The sequence below is a fragment of the Dromiciops gliroides genome, chromosome 3 (assembly GCF_019393635.1).
Source record: "Dromiciops gliroides isolate mDroGli1 chromosome 3, mDroGli1.pri, whole genome shotgun sequence".
NCBI classification, from domain to species: domain Eukaryota; kingdom Metazoa; phylum Chordata; class Mammalia; order Microbiotheria; family Microbiotheriidae; genus Dromiciops; species Dromiciops gliroides.
This window is the reverse complement of record NC_057863.1, coordinates 981453-1002104: the sequence shown is the minus strand read 5'-3', so window position 1 is coordinate 1002104 and position 20652 is coordinate 981453. Positions and strand designations below refer to the sequence as shown.

The 20652-nt window shown below is 51.4% G+C and overlaps 2 protein-coding genes across 2 annotated transcripts; both read right to left on the bottom strand.

Moving 5' to 3' along the window:
- Nucleotides 1-3986, bottom strand: FBXO39 (F-box protein 39). Its single transcript, XM_043998378.1, is given in 4 exon segments — nucleotides 1-416; nucleotides 960-1081; nucleotides 1084-1135; nucleotides 2961-3986. Coding segments are annotated over 4 exon segments (1329 nt in total). The 3' UTR covers nucleotides 1-287.
- A 1525-nt stretch (nucleotides 3987-5511) lies between these two features.
- Nucleotides 5512-14447, bottom strand: XAF1 (XIAP associated factor 1). Its single transcript, XM_043991459.1, is given in 8 exon segments — nucleotides 5512-8155; nucleotides 8907-9197; nucleotides 9815-9829; nucleotides 9832-9884; nucleotides 10636-10828; nucleotides 11100-11156; nucleotides 11922-12057; nucleotides 14374-14447. Coding segments are annotated over 8 exon segments (822 nt in total). The 5' UTR covers nucleotides 14406-14447; the 3' UTR covers nucleotides 5512-8110.
- Nucleotides 14448-20652: the final 6205 nt, after the last annotated feature.

Sequence of the window (20652 nt, the reverse complement as noted above, 5' to 3'; positions counted from 1 at the left end):
CAAGAACAATCAGGTCCAGGATCACCTGAGTGAGCCTGGGTTAAGGGGTTAGGGGGAAAACCCAGACAACATGGTAAGCAGAGTAATCAGCAGCCCAGGGCAGTTGTAAAGACAGCATTTAAAAGGACTTGGGAGGCTGGGAGAGCACCAGGCCCCACACACTCAGGATTCTGCTCTGGCTGCAGGGAGATCCAGGGCCCTGAGGAAGGCTCCAGGGGCAGCTCTGTGGAGGATGAGGCTCAGGAGTCCCAAGGGCAGTGAGGCTGCTCTCCTCCTGGGTGTGCGCCTCACATCATGGGGTAGGCGATGACAAAATAGTTAAACTCTGTATCGATCAGGTCTCTGTACTTTCGGTAAATGTCCCGCAACATTCGGTCCTCTTCATTTGTCTCATACCTGTTTGTATAAATTCTCACCTGTACCAACAGAGAAAATCCCACCCCATCCCACATACATAGTGACTGTGGAGTCCTTACACAAGTAATCAGTGAGATAAAAGTCCAATTAGTAAGAATAACAACCCACCCCCGCAAAGGCCAAGGGGCAGAATAAGTGGAAGTCTCAGCACCGGACTCAAGGTTCAGAGTCCCACCCTCTCACTGTGCTGAGGAAGGAACTAAGGAAGTGTGTAATGGGACAGGACCTGGTGCTATCAGCCATCTAATGAGAGGCAACATTGGGACTCAGACCCAGCTTCTTTTCTTCGCTCTACTCATCTCCATCTATCCATCCATCCATCCATCCATCCATCCATCCATCCATCCATCCATCCATCCATCCATTCATCCATCCATCCTTCCATCCGTCATCTCAGCAGTCACTGGTTCATGGGGGAGGGGCAGACCTCTGCCATTCAGATGACTGCTGAGCTGACCAAGGGAACATCAGGCCTGCATGCCCAGGTATTGTGGGATATGGAGTCCTGGGCAGGTTGCCAGGGTCTCCAGGGGTCTGGCTACCTTGAGTGTGCGAAGCATGCACTTGCCCTCTTCCTGACTCTGCAGGATACGCTCTACAAATTTGACGTCCAGGAAGGCCCAAATTTTGAAGTAAAACAACTTCTCACAGGACAAGATGAGGTGTAGAAGCTCTCATCCAAGGATTCATGGTTGTTGTTGAATTCAAAAGTTAATTTCTGAGAAAGGATCAGAAAGAAAAGAAACCAAGGCTCATGTGGAGGAAGAGGAGAAGCTGGGAGTCTTCTGCTGCCCCCCTCGGGACTATTTGAGACTGTGAAGGAGAAGTGACCCAGGAACACTCCTAGCACCTTAGCCACCTCACTCCTGGGCAGAGACCCTGGGGGCAACTGACAAGGAAACCATCCCCATCTGTCCACAGGCAGCATGGCCAGGAACAGCAAAGAGCTAGAGACAAAAAAGGGACACTGCTGGGCAGGCCCATGCCACAGGCATCAAAGACCCTTGGGCAGAACTAAACAAGGTACCTGGTGTGGAGAGGAAGGAGCTAAGCCTGGAGAAACTTGACCATGAAGGTCAGAATTGGTGCTCAAAGAACCAATGCAACTGGGATATCTTAAACAAGATGGCTAAACTGCTCTTTTCCAGATCCTGGCTGCCATTACCTCAGGACCCTCAGGACCCTCAGGACCCTCAGGATCCTATGGACCTTCACGCTGTGGAGCTGAGGACCTGACTCAGCCTTTCTCTCCTTTTCAGTTCTTGCTCTCTGCTAGGAGACTGGACTATCCATATTTATGCTCCTTCAAGTTCTCAATCTACTTATTTCTAACGATCTCCTGGACCTCCGTTTAGCCTTAGCTGCACTTAGAGATGGCCAGACCAATGACTGGGCCATCACCTGCAAGTCTTGCATCTCCTTGCTCTTTTTGAACTCTGAAATTCCTGTATCTAACCACACTCTTTTAGCATCCTGTCTTTCCCTATGCCTTATAACCTTTGTCTCCATCCCCTTTTTTGGTTCTCATCATGATCTGCATTCCCTACATTCTCCCCCAAACCATCATCCTTTATGCACTTTCTATATTCTTCTGCCCACTCTATCTTGACCCCTTGGTGAGCTAACTCAATTCTCTTTTTTCTTTCTTTCTTTGCTGGGCAATGAGGGTTAAGTGACTTGCCCAGGGTCACACAGCTAGTAAGTGTCAAGTGTCTGAATCTGGATTTGAACTTAGGTCCTCCTGAATCCAGGGCTGGTGCTTTATCCACTGAGCCAACTAGCTGCCCCCAGCTAACTCAATTCTACACTATCCTCTATTCTTGAATCTCTGGCTTTCTTGTCCTATCTTCTGTCATGACTAAACTGCACCCCTGAATTATTTCCATCATCCATCTTCTCCTTCCCTATTCATAAACTGCCTAATAGAGCTAGGGAAAATTGTGGAACTTTGTCGATTCTGTTGTTTACACATTTGTTATCTAATCCCAACTGGGCCTTCCTTGTAGCAAGCTAAGTATCCTGTTCCTCCCTAATTGCTTCCCCATCCCACTCAACACACCATCCCTTGCAATCCTCTTCTCAAGTCTCCCATAGCATCTTCTTCCTCCACCCTCTCAGCTGAGAACTTTACTTCATATATCACAGAAAAAAATGAGGCCAGTCTCTGAAAGCTTCCTTTTCTCTCCTCATCTCACATAAACTCAGATGTCTTCCACCACGCCTATTTCTCATGAAGTGACTCTTCTAGCTAAGACTAACCCCTCTCTACATGCATCCTTAATCCCATTCTATCTTGTCTTCTAGCAGATTTCACACGCACGCCTGCGCGCACACACACACACACACACATATCTTTAATCTCTCCCTGTCTACTGACTCCTTCCCTGTTCCTTAAAAATATGCCAATGTATCCACCCCCCCCCCCATTAAAAACAACAAACCTTCACTTGATCCATCCATCCCTGCTAGCTATCTTCCCATATCTTTCTCCTCTCTTCTTTTCCTTTCCTCCTCTTCCCCTGGACTAGAGCCTCTTCACCTACCTGCAGCGTGTGTCGGTAAGTGGGCAGCAGGTCAGTGAGGGTCGGCCGCATAGACCAATCGGGATCGCTGAAGTAGCAGCTTCTCAGGCTGACGCTTCGGACAGGAATCTCCTGCAAGAGGATGCGGGTCAGACGCTCGTGCTTCATGACTCGTTCAAAGAAGAAGTTGACCTTGAGATTTGCAGCGTGTTTGGCCAGCTTGGCCCACGACATGCCCCAGATAACCTGGCCGTGAGGGTCGTGAATGTGGCATTTGATGTTGATGGTCCAGAGGGAGCTGGCGTTGTTCTCGCCCAGGGTCTCCAGCAGCTCGTCGGAGATGCAGTTGTAGTTGAGAGTCAGGACCACCAGGCTACGGAACATCGACATGGTCTGGTTGAACTGGGGGCTGCTGTAGACAGCCAGGTGGTGGCTGAAATAGTCCTCCAGGTTGAGCTCCGAGGCGAAGCTCTCGCTGCGCAGGTGGCTCAGGGAGCTGAGCACGTGGCAGCCCTGCTCCACGGCCAGCCGCGCCCCCTTCAGGTTCAGGTAGTCCAGGTGCTTGCTCACCTTCTTTAGAAAGAAGCTCAAGCTTTTGAGGAAGGACGTGCGGATGCTGCTTCTCCACACCAGCCGGTCGAGTTCAAGGTGCTGGATGGAGAGGGACTTGAGGCGGTTGTTACTCTTGCCCAGACACGACAGCAGGCCCCGCATGGTCACCTGGAACTTCTTGGTCAGGACGGCGTTGTACGGGTTCAGGAACTTGATCTCCAGGTGTTCCAAGTAGCGGCCGAACTTCTTCACGTACCAAAGCGCCGACTCAAACTCCGACGCGTGGGACCGGGAAGGTCTCCCGCTGAAAGTGATGCTTCGGCACCGCCACAGGTCGGCCGAGTACATCGTTTGGTTCCACTTTCTGCAGACGAGCGCGGCCCGAGACCTGTCCCTGTCTCCTAGCCACCAGAACACCCGGCGCAAGCACACGTCGGGCAGGCTGGCCCAGCAGCTCTGCTCGCGGCACTGGGCCGGCTCGCTCTCTTCATCCATAGGGAAATCCGGCGGGGTGTTCCAGGGAGGCGGTGGTGAAGGCAGATCGCCAAGAGGGGACAAGGAGTCACTTGGTTCCTGGGTGGGGGGAGCAAGGGGGAGAGGATCTTCCGTCTGTCTGTCTGCCCGCCCTCCTGCTTATCCATCTGTCCGCCTAGCTGCGCGTTGTCTGCCTGTCCGTTCGTCTGCCTCCCTGGTCTTGTTTGCCTAGCTGCTTTACTGTCCATCTGTGAATCTGCTTATCTGTTTATCTTCCGATCCACCTGCTTATCTTTCCGGCTATCTTTCTGTCTGTCGGTGTCTGCTTTACTTGTCTACTATTTATCAATGCATCTGTCTGTCCATTTATTATCTATCATCTGCAGTCTGCCCGCCTGTTTGCATCCCCCCTTTGGATGTCTATCTGTCTGCTAGTCTGTCTACTTGACTCTCCACTCATCTGCTTTACCTGGCTCTGTCTTTTTACCTGTTTTACTATTTGTCTGAGTGTCTTTGTGTCTGCCTGTCCGTGTATCTGCCAGTCGGTCTACTTGTCTGTCCATCTGTCTGCTTGCCTTTTAAAATAATTTCTGAGAGCATTTCCTTGAGTACCTCCATTTTCTTTTTATCCTCAGAAGACCCTGCCTGCCCATTTTTTTCTGCCCACCCTTCTGTGCCTGTCAAGCTGCCAGCCTCCTTTTTATCTATCTCCCTGCCACTCAATCTGTTAGTTTGTCTGTCTTTCTGGTTTCCATCCATCCATCCATCCATCCATCCATCCATCCATTTACCTTCCTGTCAGTCTATTTGTCTACCTCTTTTTCTGTGTATCTGTCTACCTGCCTCCCCACAAACATAGATGCTCTTTTTGGTCATCTATACAGTCAATAAGCATTTATTAAGCACCTACTATGTGCCCAGTACTGTAGTAAATGCTGGAGATACAAAAAGAAGCAAAAGACAGTCTCTGGCTTCAAGGAGCTCATGGAAGATAACTAGCTAACAAATAGGAACAAACTATAGACAAGAAAAAGAGGCAATAAGAGAAAGAAGGTGCAAGCACTGAGGGGCGTAAGGAAAGGCTTCCTTCCTGCAGAAGATGGGATTTTATCTGGGACTTGAAGGAAGCCAGGGAAGATAGGAGGGAGAGCATCCCAGGGAGGGAGCTCAGCCAGAGAAAATGCGTGTAGTCTGGAGATGCGGGGTCTCCTTCGAGGAACAGCTGGAAGGCCAATGTCACTGGGCACACGGAACTGAGCTCCAGCCTTGCGATCTTCTTCCTGCCCTTTGCCTCATCCCCTGGGCCTCCTTGGCCACCTGCTTCTGCTCCCAGTTACAAACCCCCTCCCACTCCCCTGGACCCCCTTTCCTCTCCCCCCCCCAGTACAAGTCGTACCCAGCCTTTGGTCAAGCCCCAAGTTCTACTTTCTCTAAAGAACCTTGTCCTCCTGCCTCCCCCCAGTCCGTGGGGCGCTCTGAGCGAACAGGGCCAACATTGCACTAACCCCTCCCCCCACCCCCACCCCCACCCCCGATCGTCCTGGAACAGAGGATGCTTCCCTTCTTCAACATTGGGGAGACTTGTTAAGCTAGATGGTCATTCATATTCCTTCCACCTCTCAGTCTGTGATTCTGTGACTGAACCCTCTCTGAGGGCAAGGACCCAACCCACTCTCCTCCACATCGTGTGTGAGAGAGGGAGACAGAGAGAGACAGAGACAGAGAGACAGAGACAGACAGGACAAACAGACAAGGAGGGAGGGAGCCCAAAGTCCTGGGACAGAGGAGTCATCAATAAATCTGTCTACAATCCTGCGTCGGGGGAGGGCAAATTGGGGGGAAATTTAGATCTTGTTTTCTAAGGTTACAGATGAGGCACAGCATCCGAGGAGATGTTGGCTGGACCTAACCAATCTCTCCAGGTTTCCTTTCTAAATTAAAGAGGGAGGTAGCCAGTGGCTGAGAAGGGGAGGAAGAAGAAAGGGAAAGGATTTAAAAGAGAAAAGGAAGTGGAGGAGGAAGGGGAAGAGGTGGAGGCGCAGGGGAGGAGAGGTCTCTCGCAGCTTGCTTTAAACCCTCTAAGAAAAAGGTCCTCCCTAATTTCTTTTCTTCTAGTCTGAGAATTGACAGATCCTCGTCCAACGTCAAGGTTGGGGAAGGCAGGGTGGGGTGGCGCAGACAAGACGAGCCTGTCGAGGCAAGGAGACGCTAGGGCGGAGGTGGAGTTCTAGGCTTGGTCCTAGAAGGCAAAGGCGGGTTGCTCGGACCCTGGTGGGGCACTGGGTATGGAAGCCGCCGGGGTTAGAGCCCGGTTTTTGTTTTTTTTAAGGTCTAGGGAATGGGCTGGGGAGGAGTCTTGCAGCTAAAGTGGAACAGGGATCGTGCTGTAGTGCTCAACGGGTCGGGGGCTGGGACGCTGGACCGCCCAGTCCCATCTCCACGGTCACGACAGTGGTCTACCCCCATCCCTTCCCTGGGGGCCGCCGCCACCCACCCGCTGCGCTCTGGGTCCGGCTGCCGCCACCGTCCGCAGGCTGGAGCGCGCCCGCCCCCTCCAGTGCGAGGCCCTAGTCCGTCGGGGGCCGGCGCCGCCGCCTGTGCTTGGTCAAGTGCGCCCAGGGCCCCGAGGGCACGCAGGCAGCAGCTGGCTGGCGGGGAAGTCGCCCACGGCTAGCTGGGGTGAAGGGGGAGCCTTTATGACGCTGCCAGGCCCCGCGAGGAGGGGAGGCACTGCTCCCCTCACGACCAAGTCCCCAGGTCTGTGGACGAGCGAAGGGATGGCCGCTCCCTGCCTCTCTTCCGGCTCGGGAAGGCTCGAACCCTACCCGTCAAGCTGTGTGATCCTGGGCAGAGCCTTGGCCCTGAGCTTCATCACTTTGGGTGATCCCCAGGGGCCCTGTCGGGCCTCGCTTCTCTGATGCTCAGCTTCGCGAGGAGCTCGTGGACACGGCTGGGGGAGGCACACCTGCCCAGCTGGAAACCTCTAGTGGACAGACCTCTGCAGGACTTGATCATTGTCTGCATGGGCATATTGGGTCCTTGAGATAGCACCGGACTTCTGGAAGGTGGCTGGTTGTCAGCAGGTAAAGGGCAAGTCGGCTTCCCACCTGCCAATGGTCTGGTTCAAGGGCTTTGAAAGAGGATTCGAGGACAAGTAAGTCACACTTGCTTTACTTATGGGGAAACTGAGGCACAAAGCCACCTTGCTTAAGTCAGTTAACTAGCTTGGGCACACGTCCTCTCCCCGAATCGCTTGTGTTTGACTGCTTAATTGCTGGGGATGTCTAGGGGATGAAGGAAGGACAAACACTTTCTGGACTAGTTTAAAACTCCCAAGCCAGTCAGCACTGCCACATGTCCTGAGGCCGCTGGTCTCAGGAAGCACCCGAGAAGCAGAGCAGAGGGGCAGCCCCCTCCCCTGTCCATCCCTCTGGGCTGTGGCTTCTCCATGCAGGGTCCGGGAGGCTGGTTGCTGACCCGCAATCGGTCCAGGAGCCACACGTTCCAGCCTTGCTTAACTTCACTGAGAAGTTAGTAGTGGATTTCATTTGGGGGGAATAAATGTGTTTTCTACAGGAGGCAAACTCCTAGGGCTCGAGTATGAGAAGTTTCTTGGAGCTTAAACTTCCAAGAATGGGGAGGGGAAGGAATGAGGATTCCTTGCTCCTTCTCCAGAGCCATTCTTAAGGACCAGGTCCTTTGTTCCGAACAATTTAGTGACAATTCAAATCCTTCCCTGGGCTTTTCTGTTTCTCTCTCTCTCTCTCTCTCTCTCTTTTTTTTTTTGGGGGGGGGGAGACAATGAGGGTTAAGTGACTTGCCCACAGTCACATAGCTAGTAAATGTAGAGTGTCTGAGGCCAGATTTGAACTCAGGTCCTCCTGAATCCAGGGCTGGTGCTCTATCCACAATGCCACCAGCTGCTGCCTGGGCTTTTCTCTTAAAAACAAAAGTCTAATGGAAAATGCAGAGCAAAGCCTAGGCAGGCAGATGGGCAGGCAGATGGGCAGGCAGACGGGCAGGCAGACAGACAGGCAGATGGGCAGGCAGATGGGCAGGCAGATGGACAGGCAGAAAGCAATGGGGATCTTCAGAGCACCTCCTCCAGGCCAGGGATTTTCCAGATCCATTAGGAATCCTCTGCTTCAGAATCTTCCATTGATATGAGAAGCCCAGCGTTGGCACTTCTCCTAAGGGAAGGGATGTTTAAGACAGGTTAGCAGACCCAGAAAGCCAGAGGTGCAACTCTAGGAATGGGCACAAAGCAGGGCTGGGGAGGGGAGGGTGGTTTGGCCAAGGGCTTTGGGGTGGCTGATGAGATGAATGCTCTCTCTTTCATCTGACCTATTCCTCTTCTGCCCCATGAGCCTTCTTCTCTGTGGAAGAAGGAATGGCAAAGGAGGGAAGGGGCGCCAATGTCCTGCCTCTATGCTCTGTGCCATCTTTGGACAAGCTGTTCAACAACCTTGTCTTGGCGGCCTCAGCGTCCTCTTGTGGCTCTAAATCTAGGAGTCGCCTCATTCATTTAGTCCAGCTGCCCAGCCCCCCCACCCCAGGACCTCCCAGGCTGCTAGCAGAGCTCCTGCTCTCTGTCCCTGTCCCTGGCCTGCATTCAAATACCATGCTCTGCCCCCTCCCCTCCTTCCTTTGGGAAGCCTGCCTGGATGCCCCCAGTCTCTTGTAGGTCCTTTGGTAGCCCTTCTTTCTGTTCCTTTCTCTGTTCATAAAAGACATGTTCTTTCCCTTTCATTGCCTGTAAGCACCTTTCTCCAAAAGGCCCTTGTGTCCTGAGAAGGCTGCTCTCCTGCGGGGGGGGGGGGAGGTGCTAAGGGGGGTGCCTCCCTGGGGGGGAGTGCTTTGCTGGGAGAAGCTGCTCTCCTGGGGGGGAAGGTGCTCTGGGGCTTGCTCCCTGGTGCCCTGCCTGAGAGCTTCAGGGCCTACCTCATGCTGCTTCAGTATAGGCAGGGGAAGTAGGATGTGGCAATGGGAGCAGCCTTCCAGAACATTGTACTCTTCCTCCTCTTTGCCCTGAGCAGGCTGGTATCTGGCAGCCTGGGAGCTCAGTAGCACTTTAAATGCACGGCCTTCTTTCTTCTTGGACGGACAACCCTCTCTTCCTTGGATGCTTGGGCTGGTTCCTGGCTCCCACAGGACTGGAGAAGGCTGTTCGGGCCTCTTTAGCAGGCAGGAATCAAAGGATCCCAGAAGCTCTGTGAAGCGGTGGCATTCATCCTGCATGAGGGCATTAAGAAGCAGCTGCTCACGGCCACAGCCAACCAGACAACCTTCACGGAATGGGCGGCTAGCCTGCCTGCCTGCCTGCCTGGTTTCGATAAGCTGCCTTGAGTTGCCCCAGTAGCTTGGCAAGGAATGGGAAGAGGGAGGGAGGGAGGGAGGGAGGGATGGAAGGAAGGGGAGAAGGGAGGGAGAAAAGGGAGGAGAGAGGAAGGCAGGGAGGGAGGAAAGGGAGAGAAGGGATCAAACCAACCCTGAACACTCCCACTGACTTGGCACAAGGGCCAGCCACAACACTGAAGCAGTTCTGAGCAGTCGTCCGTGGTAGCTAGCATTTATCAGGCCTTAAGTTTATTGTAAATACCTCATTGTTCCTAATAACAAATTCCATAGATACTGTTATGAACCCCATTTTACAGATAGGAAACAGAAGCAAACGAGGGTCAAATGACTTGCCCAAGGGTCAGACAAATAGTGTCAAGATAATATTAGAATTCAGGACTTCCTATCTTCACACTAGTACCAGCCATTGAACCACACAGCATTCCAGAGCACCCTGATAGCGTACCACTGGGACTAACCACTGAATACCATTGAATGCCCCAACCACTCACCTGATGGCTGTGAAAGATTTTGCTTCTGAAATGTCTTGACTACACTTCGGGCAGCTCAGCTTTCTGGGAGCTTTGAAAAAACACGAACAATCATCAATAACAAGTGTGTCTCTTTTCCAGTTTGATTTGCTGCTACTCTAACAGCAGTACTGCCCCTCGGGGGGCCCCCCCACCCCCACCCCAGCTCCTTGCAGCAGGATCACTAGATCTGGAGCCTCCCCCCTTCCTGGCACTGCTAGAACTCCAAGCCAGCAGTGAGCTGAGTCTGCCTCCCAGACATCTTACTGCAGCCACAGTTGGGCCTAAGGAACGGGGCATGCCCTTTTTCATGAGCACTCCCCTGGGGCCAGTCCTAGCAGGCTGGGACTCCCTCAGACTCCCACCACTCTCCCTTGAATCCAGGCACGATGGAACAAAGGACAAGAGTCAGTATTAGAAGTTAGGGTGCACAGTGGGGCTACTTTAGGGTCAGGGCAATGTCGAGGCCACCAGTCAGTGAGGTGCCTGGTAAAGCAGATGCCAGGGCTGGCCCTTGCATGGGGTGGGGGTGAAGAAGGAGCAAGGCTGGAACCTTTCATGTGGGCGGCAAGTTACCATCAGAATGCAAACACTCACCCACTGGAAAGGGGCATGGAGAACACAGGGTCCCAGACTTCCAGAATGTGGGGGCTGGATGAAGTCATGGAGTGTCTCTATGGGACCACCCCCATTTATCAGATTGGGAAACTGAGACCCAGAGCTAGGGTTCAGTGATCAAGATAAGCCCCAGGCAGGAAAGTTGGACTGCTGCTGTCAGAGGGCCTTGCCCTGGGGCTGCTCACCTTTTCTGGAATTTCTAAGCCTGGACACACGGGTATCCTTCTGGCCTGTCAGCTGTGCAGGCAGAACAGGTTGCCCATGGTTGAGGGAGGACACTCTTTGGCCACCACAGCCAGTCTCATGCTCTTCCAAGTGGCTTAACGGAATGGCCAGTTTGCAGAATTCACATGCGATGGGGCGTTCAGAGCACTCAGCCTGAGGGGAAGGAAGAAATGATAGACCATCTCTCCTCTCCATCGGGGTCCTCAGCCTGAACTGGGAGGCAAGGACTTTGGCCAACCCTGGAGGCTGTGATCAGCCATCACAATGTGCCCTGTGCAGCAGGCAGTCAGACAACTCTCATCCAATGCCTGTGGGCCCCAGCTGCTAGCCCAGTCACTGAGCAGGCTTAGTTCAGAAGGAATGGGTGGGACTCTGAGATTCCTCCCGCCTCCCCACCTGGGTCTCCCCAGGACAGAGTTCTAACCTCATGAGCTTCTAGCAGGTACTTCTGCATGCTTTGTAGACACAGACTGCACTGGACCTAAGCGTGGGAGGAGAGAGATTAAGGTAAATGAGTAGGGGAACCTATGGGGGACTCAGGTGACCAATCATTTGGGCAGAGCTGAGGGGGAGTCGATTGGAGAAGGGGTGAGGGCTGCCCACAGAGGGAAGGGAAGACACAGTAAGGAGCAGTTGGCTCCATCTGGCAGAAGGGGAAACTGAGGCATCACAAGCCTCACTGGGGGAATTAATTCACTCAGCAATGGATCTCCTACCCTGGGGGGCATCGCTGGCTTGATTGGTGACTGAAAGCAAACTTGGTTCCTATACTCTATGTAGACCACCCCAAGTGAGGTGAGGCTGCCCATGGCATGCAGCTGTCCCTCAGGGCCACCTTCCTATGACCTCTGCAACCCTGGGCATCCAATCGCTCCAGTCTGTCTCCTGCTCTAGCTTCACTTAGCAGATTGGGATTCCTTTTTAATGCTAGAGAGGGCTGTCACCTGACACTTCATTGTTCCCAACTCAGCAGCCCTGGCACCCCAAACAAGGACAGCCTTCCATGGTGCTTTACTCGCCCATACAGGTCATCCCCATCCTGACGGGAGCTCTGGGACTGTCTGTCTTACAGTATTTGTGACTCCCCTGTTGTCACAGCCCTTGGATCCTAGATGTTTAGCTCTCCATGTGTGTGTTCATTCATTCATTCATTCACTCATTCATTCATAGTGACCTGGGATAGAGCTCATATTAGCTTTGGGTCTTCCAGAAACCAGCCCAGGGTTCCTGGGGTTCATCTCCCCACCTGCTTGTGCCCATTCTCTTGATGGTCCTTCATCTCCTTCTTCAGAATGACCTCCTTGCATTCTGGACAGATGGTCCGAAACCTCAGACAGTGGACCTCGTGGAGGAAGAAGTAGGCAGAGGGCACTTTTTTCCCACTAAATGGAAGAAATTCAGGTTGGCTTCATGTACTGAAATATGAGCCAATGACAGGCTGGGCTGGGAGCCTGCTCCATGAGCAGATTTAATGAGTGCATGAAGAACGCCACAGCAGGAGGGAAAAAAGGCTGCCCTTTGGAGCCTCCCTGGGCCAAGACCCACTGTGGACGTGGCTACTTCTCCCTTGCAGGCCCGCTGGCTCCTCTCCTAGGAGTGATGAGGCTGGCTCTAACCCTCCCCAACACCATTCTGGGGGGCATCAACGCCATCATCCTCCCCAACCTCTGGGCTCCTGAGCCTCTCTCCTTTAGCCCCCATTGATAGCTCTACCCTTTGGACTCCCCCTTATGACTATGCACCCTGGAGATCCCCCAGTCACCAGACCCTCCCGAGTGTCCCTCTGCTTCTCACCCTCCTTCATACACTGCTTCCCCTCCCCTGAGACCTGTGGCCTCTCAGTCATTTTGGGTTGTTTCAGCCCCCCTTTGGATGTCACTCTGGCCCTATGGCCAACATTTCCATGATGCCCCTCTTTGGGCCCTCACACTTTACTGTGCCTGCCATGCCCATCCTTGCCCTGGATGCCCAGCTTCTTCGCCTCCTCTCCCAGGCTCTTGTGTTGAACCTTGTGTCTAGCCGAGGTCCCCATGACCACTCACCAGTCAGTACAATAAACAAATCTATAGCCCAGTGTCAGGCAGAGTAATCATTAGGAACTAGGAGAGTAGGGAGTGCAACTGAGAATCCACTGACTCCTCATTCTCTCTGATTCCCCTCTGAAAGTCAAGGACCTCTGCTGGGGATGCTTCACTTTCTCTCCTGGACCCCAGAGTCTGTTTTTCCCCATCTCCCTACTTTTCCCCTTAGGCTCAAAGGAGCAGGCTTCCTTCTTATAGAAGAACACTTGGAGAGCCAGTGGAGGAAGAGAGAGAGAGGAGATAGAAGGAGAAAGAATGAGAGAGAGGAGACAGAAAAGAAGAGAAAGAGAGAGAGAGAGAAAGAGAGAAAGAGAGAGAGAGAGAGAGAGAGAGAGAGAGAGAGAAGAGAGAGAGAGAAGAGAGAGAGAGAGAGGGAGAGAGGGAGAGAGGGAGAGGGAGAGGGAGAGGGAGAGGGAGAGGGAGAGGGAGAGGGAGAGGGAGAGGGAGAGGGGAGAGGAGAGGGAGAGGGAGAGGGAGAGGGGAGAGGGAGGAGGGAGAGAAACAAAAGGGGAGAGACAGAGACAGGAAAAGATAGGCAGACAGACAGACAGTCACGGAGAGAGGGAAACAGAAAGAGAAGGGGAGAGAGCAGAAAGGGGGATAGGGCAGAGGCAAAAAGACAGAGGGAGAGAAGAGTGGCTGGGGAGTGGTCCCCAGCAGCTAGACAGCATCTGCACTCCAGGATATTGACCTTCAGCTTGTAGCCCTTGGGGACTTCCCTTTCTTCTAGGATTCTGAACTTCTTTTGACTAAGAGGTCAGCAAGGAGAGGCCTGGATTTCATCTTCTCCAAGATGAATTTGATTTCCTCGGTTTCACCCTTCTGATTTATTGCCAGGTGCAAACAGGTGGCATGGTTCCCAAGTCATTTCTCTGATATTCTGAATTTTGATCCCTGGCTATTAGCCTTTAAGAACACAATCTTTTGCCAGATAAAGTAAATTTTTCGTGCTCTGGGTTTTGTTGGAGAGGGTACTAAGGGAGGAGAGGGTTCCTCTGAATTCAACTGGCTGAAGACGCCTTTCTCAGCTCAAACATAGCCAGAGGGCTTTCCGTAGCAGATTTGCTTCTTACAAATGCAACTCATTTTGTGCACTCCATCCTCTATGAGGGAGGTGTGCTCCCTTCTTCTCTTTCCCACTTCTTCCTCCTCTCTTCTTTCTAACTTCCCTGGGCAGGCATTTATCGGGCACTGGATTACTGAAACGATGCTAAAAGCTAGACAAACTCCCCACAGTCAAGTCCCAGTCTTGCATCTGCTGCAGCCTCCTCCAGCCACAGCCCCCCTTTCAGTCTGAGGTCCAGGTTGACCTTGGCTGGATCAGCGGAGAGAGGGGGCTCTGCTGGCTGCAGCTCCAGTGGCCTCCTGGCTGGGTTTGGAGCCCCTGATCCCCAGCTCTTTCTCCTCCTTTTGCTCTTAACCATGTGGTTCACTGGGCCCAGGGGCCAGGGGTCCCCTCTATGATGGGGTGCTAAGATCTCCCATGGGCCGGGAGGGAAGAGGCTGCCTTCTCCCGGCCCAGCCCCCAATTCTCGCCTCTGCTAGAGGCTGGGCAGTTCCCAACTTGCCCAAGGGGCCAGGGCCTGGAGCTGAGGAACCAAAGGATCAGATTCTTACCAGTTTGTGCAGAGTTGGAGGTCCTCTTCCATGGTGCTTCTGACACTCAGCGCGCCTTTTCGGTTTCCTGTAACATTCAACTAGGAAATGAAACTGAAAGTAGCCAAGGCTGCCTGGGGCGGGAAGAGGAAAGCTGGCTTTGGGCCCCGCCGGAATCTGCCCTCTGCCCGGAGCCTTCTCCCAGTCGGCCTTTGGGGGTGGGGGAGATGAGGAAAGGCAGAGCAGGGTGGGGGGTCAGACAGGCTCCACACTGGACCCCCAGATGTTGGTGGGATATCCGGCTCTGCTTGCTCTAGAGCCCAGGACAGGGGTCAAACTCAGGAGGGGCCCTTCAAGGGGCCCGGGACACCTGTAACGGAAGTTACAGGAGTCCGGGAAGATGGAAGGGCACACCTGTAACACCTTTGAAAACTCCAGGCACACTTCCACAAGCTGCCCCCCACTGTTCCCTGGGACCGAGGGACACCATGATAGAAAAGGAGGAGGGAATCTGGGGAGGGGCTTAGGAAAGGAAAGGAAGCCGCAAGGAAGATCAATTCAGCCCTCCAACCTAACCTGTGTCATCCATTTATTAAGGAGGCCCTCAGGGACTTCACCCCACCCCACCCTACCCCCCCCCCCAATCTCCTGCATTTCACTATTTTCCAGAACTTGAAATTCCTGCCTCCTCAGCCCCCCAAGCCTTGGGGACCCTCCCTGACTCTAGCTTCAGCTGGTGGGGGTTAGGAGCTACAGAGCTCCTCCCAGATCCCCCCCCCAATTCCCCCCATTGAAGGGGCGCTCCCCAGGGCTCCTGACCCCCACACACCTCCTCAGATCATTTCCCACCCTTAGCTTCTTTGTATGTGTTGTCTTTCCTGTCAGGTTGTGAGCTCTTTGAGGCCAGGAACTGTCTTATTCCACACACACCCCCCCCCCCAACACACACTGTACGGCACTTAACAGCTCTGACATGAAAGTGTGACTGACCAGAATGGTGGGGCACTGACCTTCTAAGGCCAGGGAAGAGAATTGTAGTAAATTGTCGATGGGCTATTGTTCATTCTTCGTGTGCATGAAGGCGGGTCCTATCCCTTAAGACAATTGTTTACAGTGAGTGCTTATCATGGAGACCTTGTATGAACACTTCTGTATTTGAATATATTCCAAAGTCTGGGTGGGGGCAAAATAAGTCAAAGGGAGAAAGAAGAGGGGCTAAGACTGAACCTTTCCCATTTGCAGGGGAGAGGTCCTGGGCCATTGGTCACACTTGAACAAGACTTTTATGTTTGTAGGCTAACCATCCCCATTTCCTTTTTTTTTTTTTTGATGAGGCAAATGGGGTTAAGTGACTTGCCCAGGATCACACAGCTAGTAAGTGTTAAGTGTCTGAGGCTGGATTTGAACTCAGGTACTCCTGAATCCAGGGCTGGTGCTCTATCCACTGCTCCACCTATCTGCCACCGCCCACCCCTTATATTTTTTTCTTTCTTTCTTTTTTTTTTTTTGCTGGGCAATGAGGGTTAATGACTTGCCAGGGTCACACAGCCAGGAAGTCTCAAGTGCCTGAGGCTGGATTTGAACTCAGGTCCTCCTGAATCCAGAGCCGATGCTTTATTCACTGAGCCACCTAGCTGCCTCATCCCCCATTTCCTAAAACCAAATCACTTAAAATCAATATGCATTTATTAAGTGCTTACTGTATGCCCTAAGTTCTAGAATTCCAATACATGCAAAAAGAAAGGGAGTCCCTGCCCTGGGGGGGGGCTTGCAATTCTAATGGGGTGAGACAACACACAAAACTGGTGGGGGGGGGGTGAGAGTTAGGAGTGGAGGCTAGGGAGCAATGAAGACATGGGATTCTTTATTTTTTTCCCTTATTATTTCTATTTTTTTTTTGCAACAAACATTGTTTTATTTTTTTCCAGTTACATGTAAGGGTAGTTTTCAATATTCATTTTCATAAGATTTAGAGTTCTAAATTGTTCTCCCTCCCTCCCTTTCCTCTCCCCTCCACAAGACAGCAACCCATCTGGTATAGGTTATATATGTTCAATCCAAAAGTGCTCTTTTTATCAGTTGGATGTGGGATGGAAATTTGGGGTCAAATTGATGGTGAGTCGTCCTGATGTAGGAGGCAAAAAAAGGGTTAATAGAAAAATCCAAGACCCAAGCTCTAATTCAAATATTAGCTCCAAAAGGGGAGTAGATCCCAGTTAGTGGATAACTTATGTTAAGTTCTCATACCCTAGTGATCAACATCCATAACGGACCAGAACGGGTCAGGTCAAAATAACAATAAAGGAAAAAGACAACCTATGGAAAATTTTAATGAAAAATGATTATATTTTGAAACTAGCCATGGGAATCAGAAAGAAACGTGCAGAAAAGGCAAATTTGTCCCCAGATTCACCTTATGATGCGTAAACCCCCAAAACAACACCTCCACTGATAAAAGGTACCCACCTTGGGGGTTGGCTTAAGACCCCCAGGAACTCCAAATTAGAATAAACCCTCCTCTGTAACACCCCTAGGTGGAGAATATTATAATGAGTAGAACAGGCCCTCCCCTGTACCATCCTCAAGGTGGAGATTATTATAATGGCTAGGTTTCAAAATATAAGCTTTTTTTCTTTTTTTTTTTGGTGAGGCAATAGGGGTTAAGTAACTTGCCCAGGGTCACACAGCTAGTAAGTGTCAAATGTCTGAGGTCGGATTTGAACTCTGGTCCTCCTGAATCCAGGGCCGGTACTCTAATCCACTGAGCCCACCTAGCTGCCCATATTAATCTTTTTTTTTTTTTTTTTTGAGGCAATGAGGGTTAAGCACACTTGCCCAGGGTCACACAGCTAGTAAGTGTCAAGTGTATGAGGCCGGATTTGAACTCAGGTCTCCTGAATCCAGGGCCAGTGCTTTATCCACTGCGCCACCTAGTTTCCCCAAAATATAATCATTTTCATTAGAATTTCTATTAGGGCGGTGGAGGGCAGCTAGGTGGCACAGTGGATAAGGCACCAGCCTTGGATTCAGGAGGACTTGAGTTCAAACCCGCCTCAGGCACTTACTGGCTGTGTGACCCTGGGCAAGTCACTTAACCCCCATTGCCCTGAAAAAAAAAAAAAAGATTTCTATAGGGCAGCTAGGTGGCACAGTGGATAGAGTACCGGCTCTGGAATCAGGAGGACCTGAGTTCAAATCTGGCCTCAGATGCTTAACACTTACTAGCTGTATGACCTTGGGCAAGTCACTTAATCCTCACCAAAAAAAAAAAAAAAAAAGAATTTCTATAGGTTTCCTTTTTCCTTTATTGTTATTTTGACCTGACCTGTTCTGGTCCATTATGGATGTTGATCACCTATGGGTATGAGAACCTAACATAAGTTATCCATTAACTGGGATCTGACTCCCTTTTAGAACTAATATCTGTATTAGAGCTTGGGTCTTAGGTTTTTCTATTAACCCCTTTTTTGCCTCCTACATCAAGTTCTTTCTATGGGGGTGGATAGTATGCTTCAATCATTAGTCCCTTGGGATTGTCTTGGATCATTGTATTGCTGAGAGTAGTTAAGTCATTCACAATTGCTCGTAGAACAATCCTGCTGTCACTATGCACAATGTCCCTCCCAGTTCCTGTTTGTCATTTCCTATAGCACAATATCATTCCACCACAATCATATACCACAGCTTCTCCAGTCATTCCTCAGTTGATGGACATTCCCTTGATTCCCAATTCTTAGCCACCCAAAGAGTTGCTGTAAATATTTTTAGCACAATTTTCCCCCTTTTCTCTTTTTCATGATTACCATTGTTAACTGTTTCCCCCATCCTATTCCTTTCCCCATGATATTTACTCTATTATCCATCTTCTTTTGCCCTATTCCTCTTCAAAAGGGATTTGCTTTTATCTGCCCCCTCCCCAAATCTGCCCTCCCTTCTTTTTCCCCTCTCTCTTTATCCCCTTCCCTCCCATTTTCCTGCAGGGTTAGAGAGATTACTCCACCCAATTGAGTGTATATGTTATTCCCTCCTAGAGCCAATTCTGATGAGAGTTAAGGTCTTTGAGCCAGTTCTGATGAGTGTTAGGCTCATTTACTGCCCAGATTAAATAGATTACTCCACCCAATTAGTGTGTGGTGTAATCCCTCCTTGAGGCCTATTTGGTCATTGAGCCTATTCTGATGAGTGTAAAGTTTCATTTACTGCCCTGCTCCTGCCCCATCTCTTCCCCCACTTCATAAACACTTTCTGTTTCTTTCTTGTGGGATTTGACCTCATGCTACCTCTGCCCTTCCTCCTCCCCCAGTGCATTCCCCTCACCCCCTCAATTTTACCCTAAAGATGTCATCATGGGGCAGCTAGGTGACTGTGGACAAAGCACCCACCCTGGACCCAGGGGTACCCCAGCCAAAGAGACATGGGTTCTTATAGGCTTCATCCAGCATCCAGGTCACCTTCCTCTTGACACTCTGGAGCTTATCAATGCTTTGAGCTGGGGCTCAAAGTCTGGCTGGGATGAAGGCTGTGGGCGAAATTCCATGAGCTTCTGTGGCCCCAACTTTCAGCTCTTTTCCCCCTGCTTTCTCTCAACTCTGTCACCCTCCCCCAATCTCAGGACTCATGAATCCAAATAGAAGGACTAGATTGACTCCCCCTTCCCTCCCCCATTTGATATCACCATATTAGCATCAGTATGATGTCTGACCCTGTAGGCAACTTCAGCATGCTTGTCGGCTCTTTCAATAGCTGAGATCATATTTCTAACATTGATAATAATTACTGAAATAGCTGACAAACTTGCTAGGAGGCAAAGTGGATAGAGTGCTGGGCCTGGAATCCAATCCCAGCCTCAGACACCACACTCACTGGGTGACCCTGGGCGAGTCACTTCACCATTTGCTCCAGTTTCCTCATCTGTAAAATGAGCTGGAGAAGGAAATGGCAAATCCCCTCCATATCCCTGCACAAGAACCCCCCAGTGGGGCCAGGAAGAGTTGGACTGGCCTCAAAAAGACAATTAGAATTTGTGAAGCTCCAACTATTAGACAGAATGTTAAAAGAGGCAAAAGAAAAGGCTGCCTTTCCTTGGACCGGGTCCAAAGTCTAGAGAGTTTTCTTTTGTAACCATAAAATGATGGGGGAAGGGAGACATTCAGTGCCTTCTGGACACCTAAGGGGAGTCAGTTTTTCTACCCTCCAAAATCTGCTTTTGACAAGTCCCGGGGCACTGGTCAGGGCTCTGACTGCCCCACAAGAGCTTAGCCTTCCTTGGGAGACACAGCTGGTGGGTGATCTGGGCACCTGGAGAGCATTGACAGCTGGGGGCAGCAAAGGTGTCGTGGAGGAGGCCCCAAAGCTCTGTGGAGCCTTCAGGGCTCTGGCCCCAGCTGCTGAGCCTTGGATCAGTATTTCTGAGGGCAGAGTCCTTCCCTAAGTCCTTTGAGGTTTGTGCCAGGCCTCTCTATGGGGTGGCTCCTGCTCCCCTCCTGAGATCAGTGTCTGAAGGGAACCTGGGGAAGATCCAGGACCATAAAGCTAACCTTGAAACCCACTGCAGATCATTCTGCACAGCAAGTATCCTTCTGCTTAAACCAAGAGACTCTGGTGGGTGACCTACTCTGGGCTCAGCAGTGCTGGGGACTCCCTGGATGATGTGTCTTGTCCTCTCCTGGACCCAGGCTTGGGCTTGTCCTTTGTCATGACCTAACAGTCTCCTCCACTCAAGGAGTGACTGGCATCTTTGAAGGGGAGAATCTTCAGAGTTGATGCAAATAAGAAGGCAGCAGTCTGTGCAGGGCAAAAGGAGGGAGAAGAGGAGAGAGGGGAAAAGAGGGGAGGGGGGAAATGAAAAGAGAAATAGGAGGTGAGGAAGGAGAGAAGGTGAGGAGGAAGAGAAAAATAGATGAAGGAGCAGGAGGAAGGTGGAGGATGAGAAGGGAGAAACAGGAGGCAAGAAAGAAGTGAGGAGGAGGGAGGAGGAGAAGAAAGAAAGAAATAGGAGGTGAGGAAGGAGAGGTGAGGAAGAGGAAGAAGAAAGAAATAGATGAGGAAGGTGAGGAGGAGGAGAAGAGAGAGAGAAACAGGAGGTGAGAAAGGAGAGGTGGGAGGGGTGATGAGAAGGAGAGGGGGGTGAAGAGGAGGGAGAGAAAAGGGAGGAAGAGGAAGACTTACCCCTTAAGGAAAATGCCAAGCAGGGGAATCCAAGTCAAGACCCCTGAGATGGCATTGCCCAGATCTCACCTCCCTGGTGTACACGTGTGCATACATATGTTGCTATGTGCACATGTGCGGGCCTGTACGTGG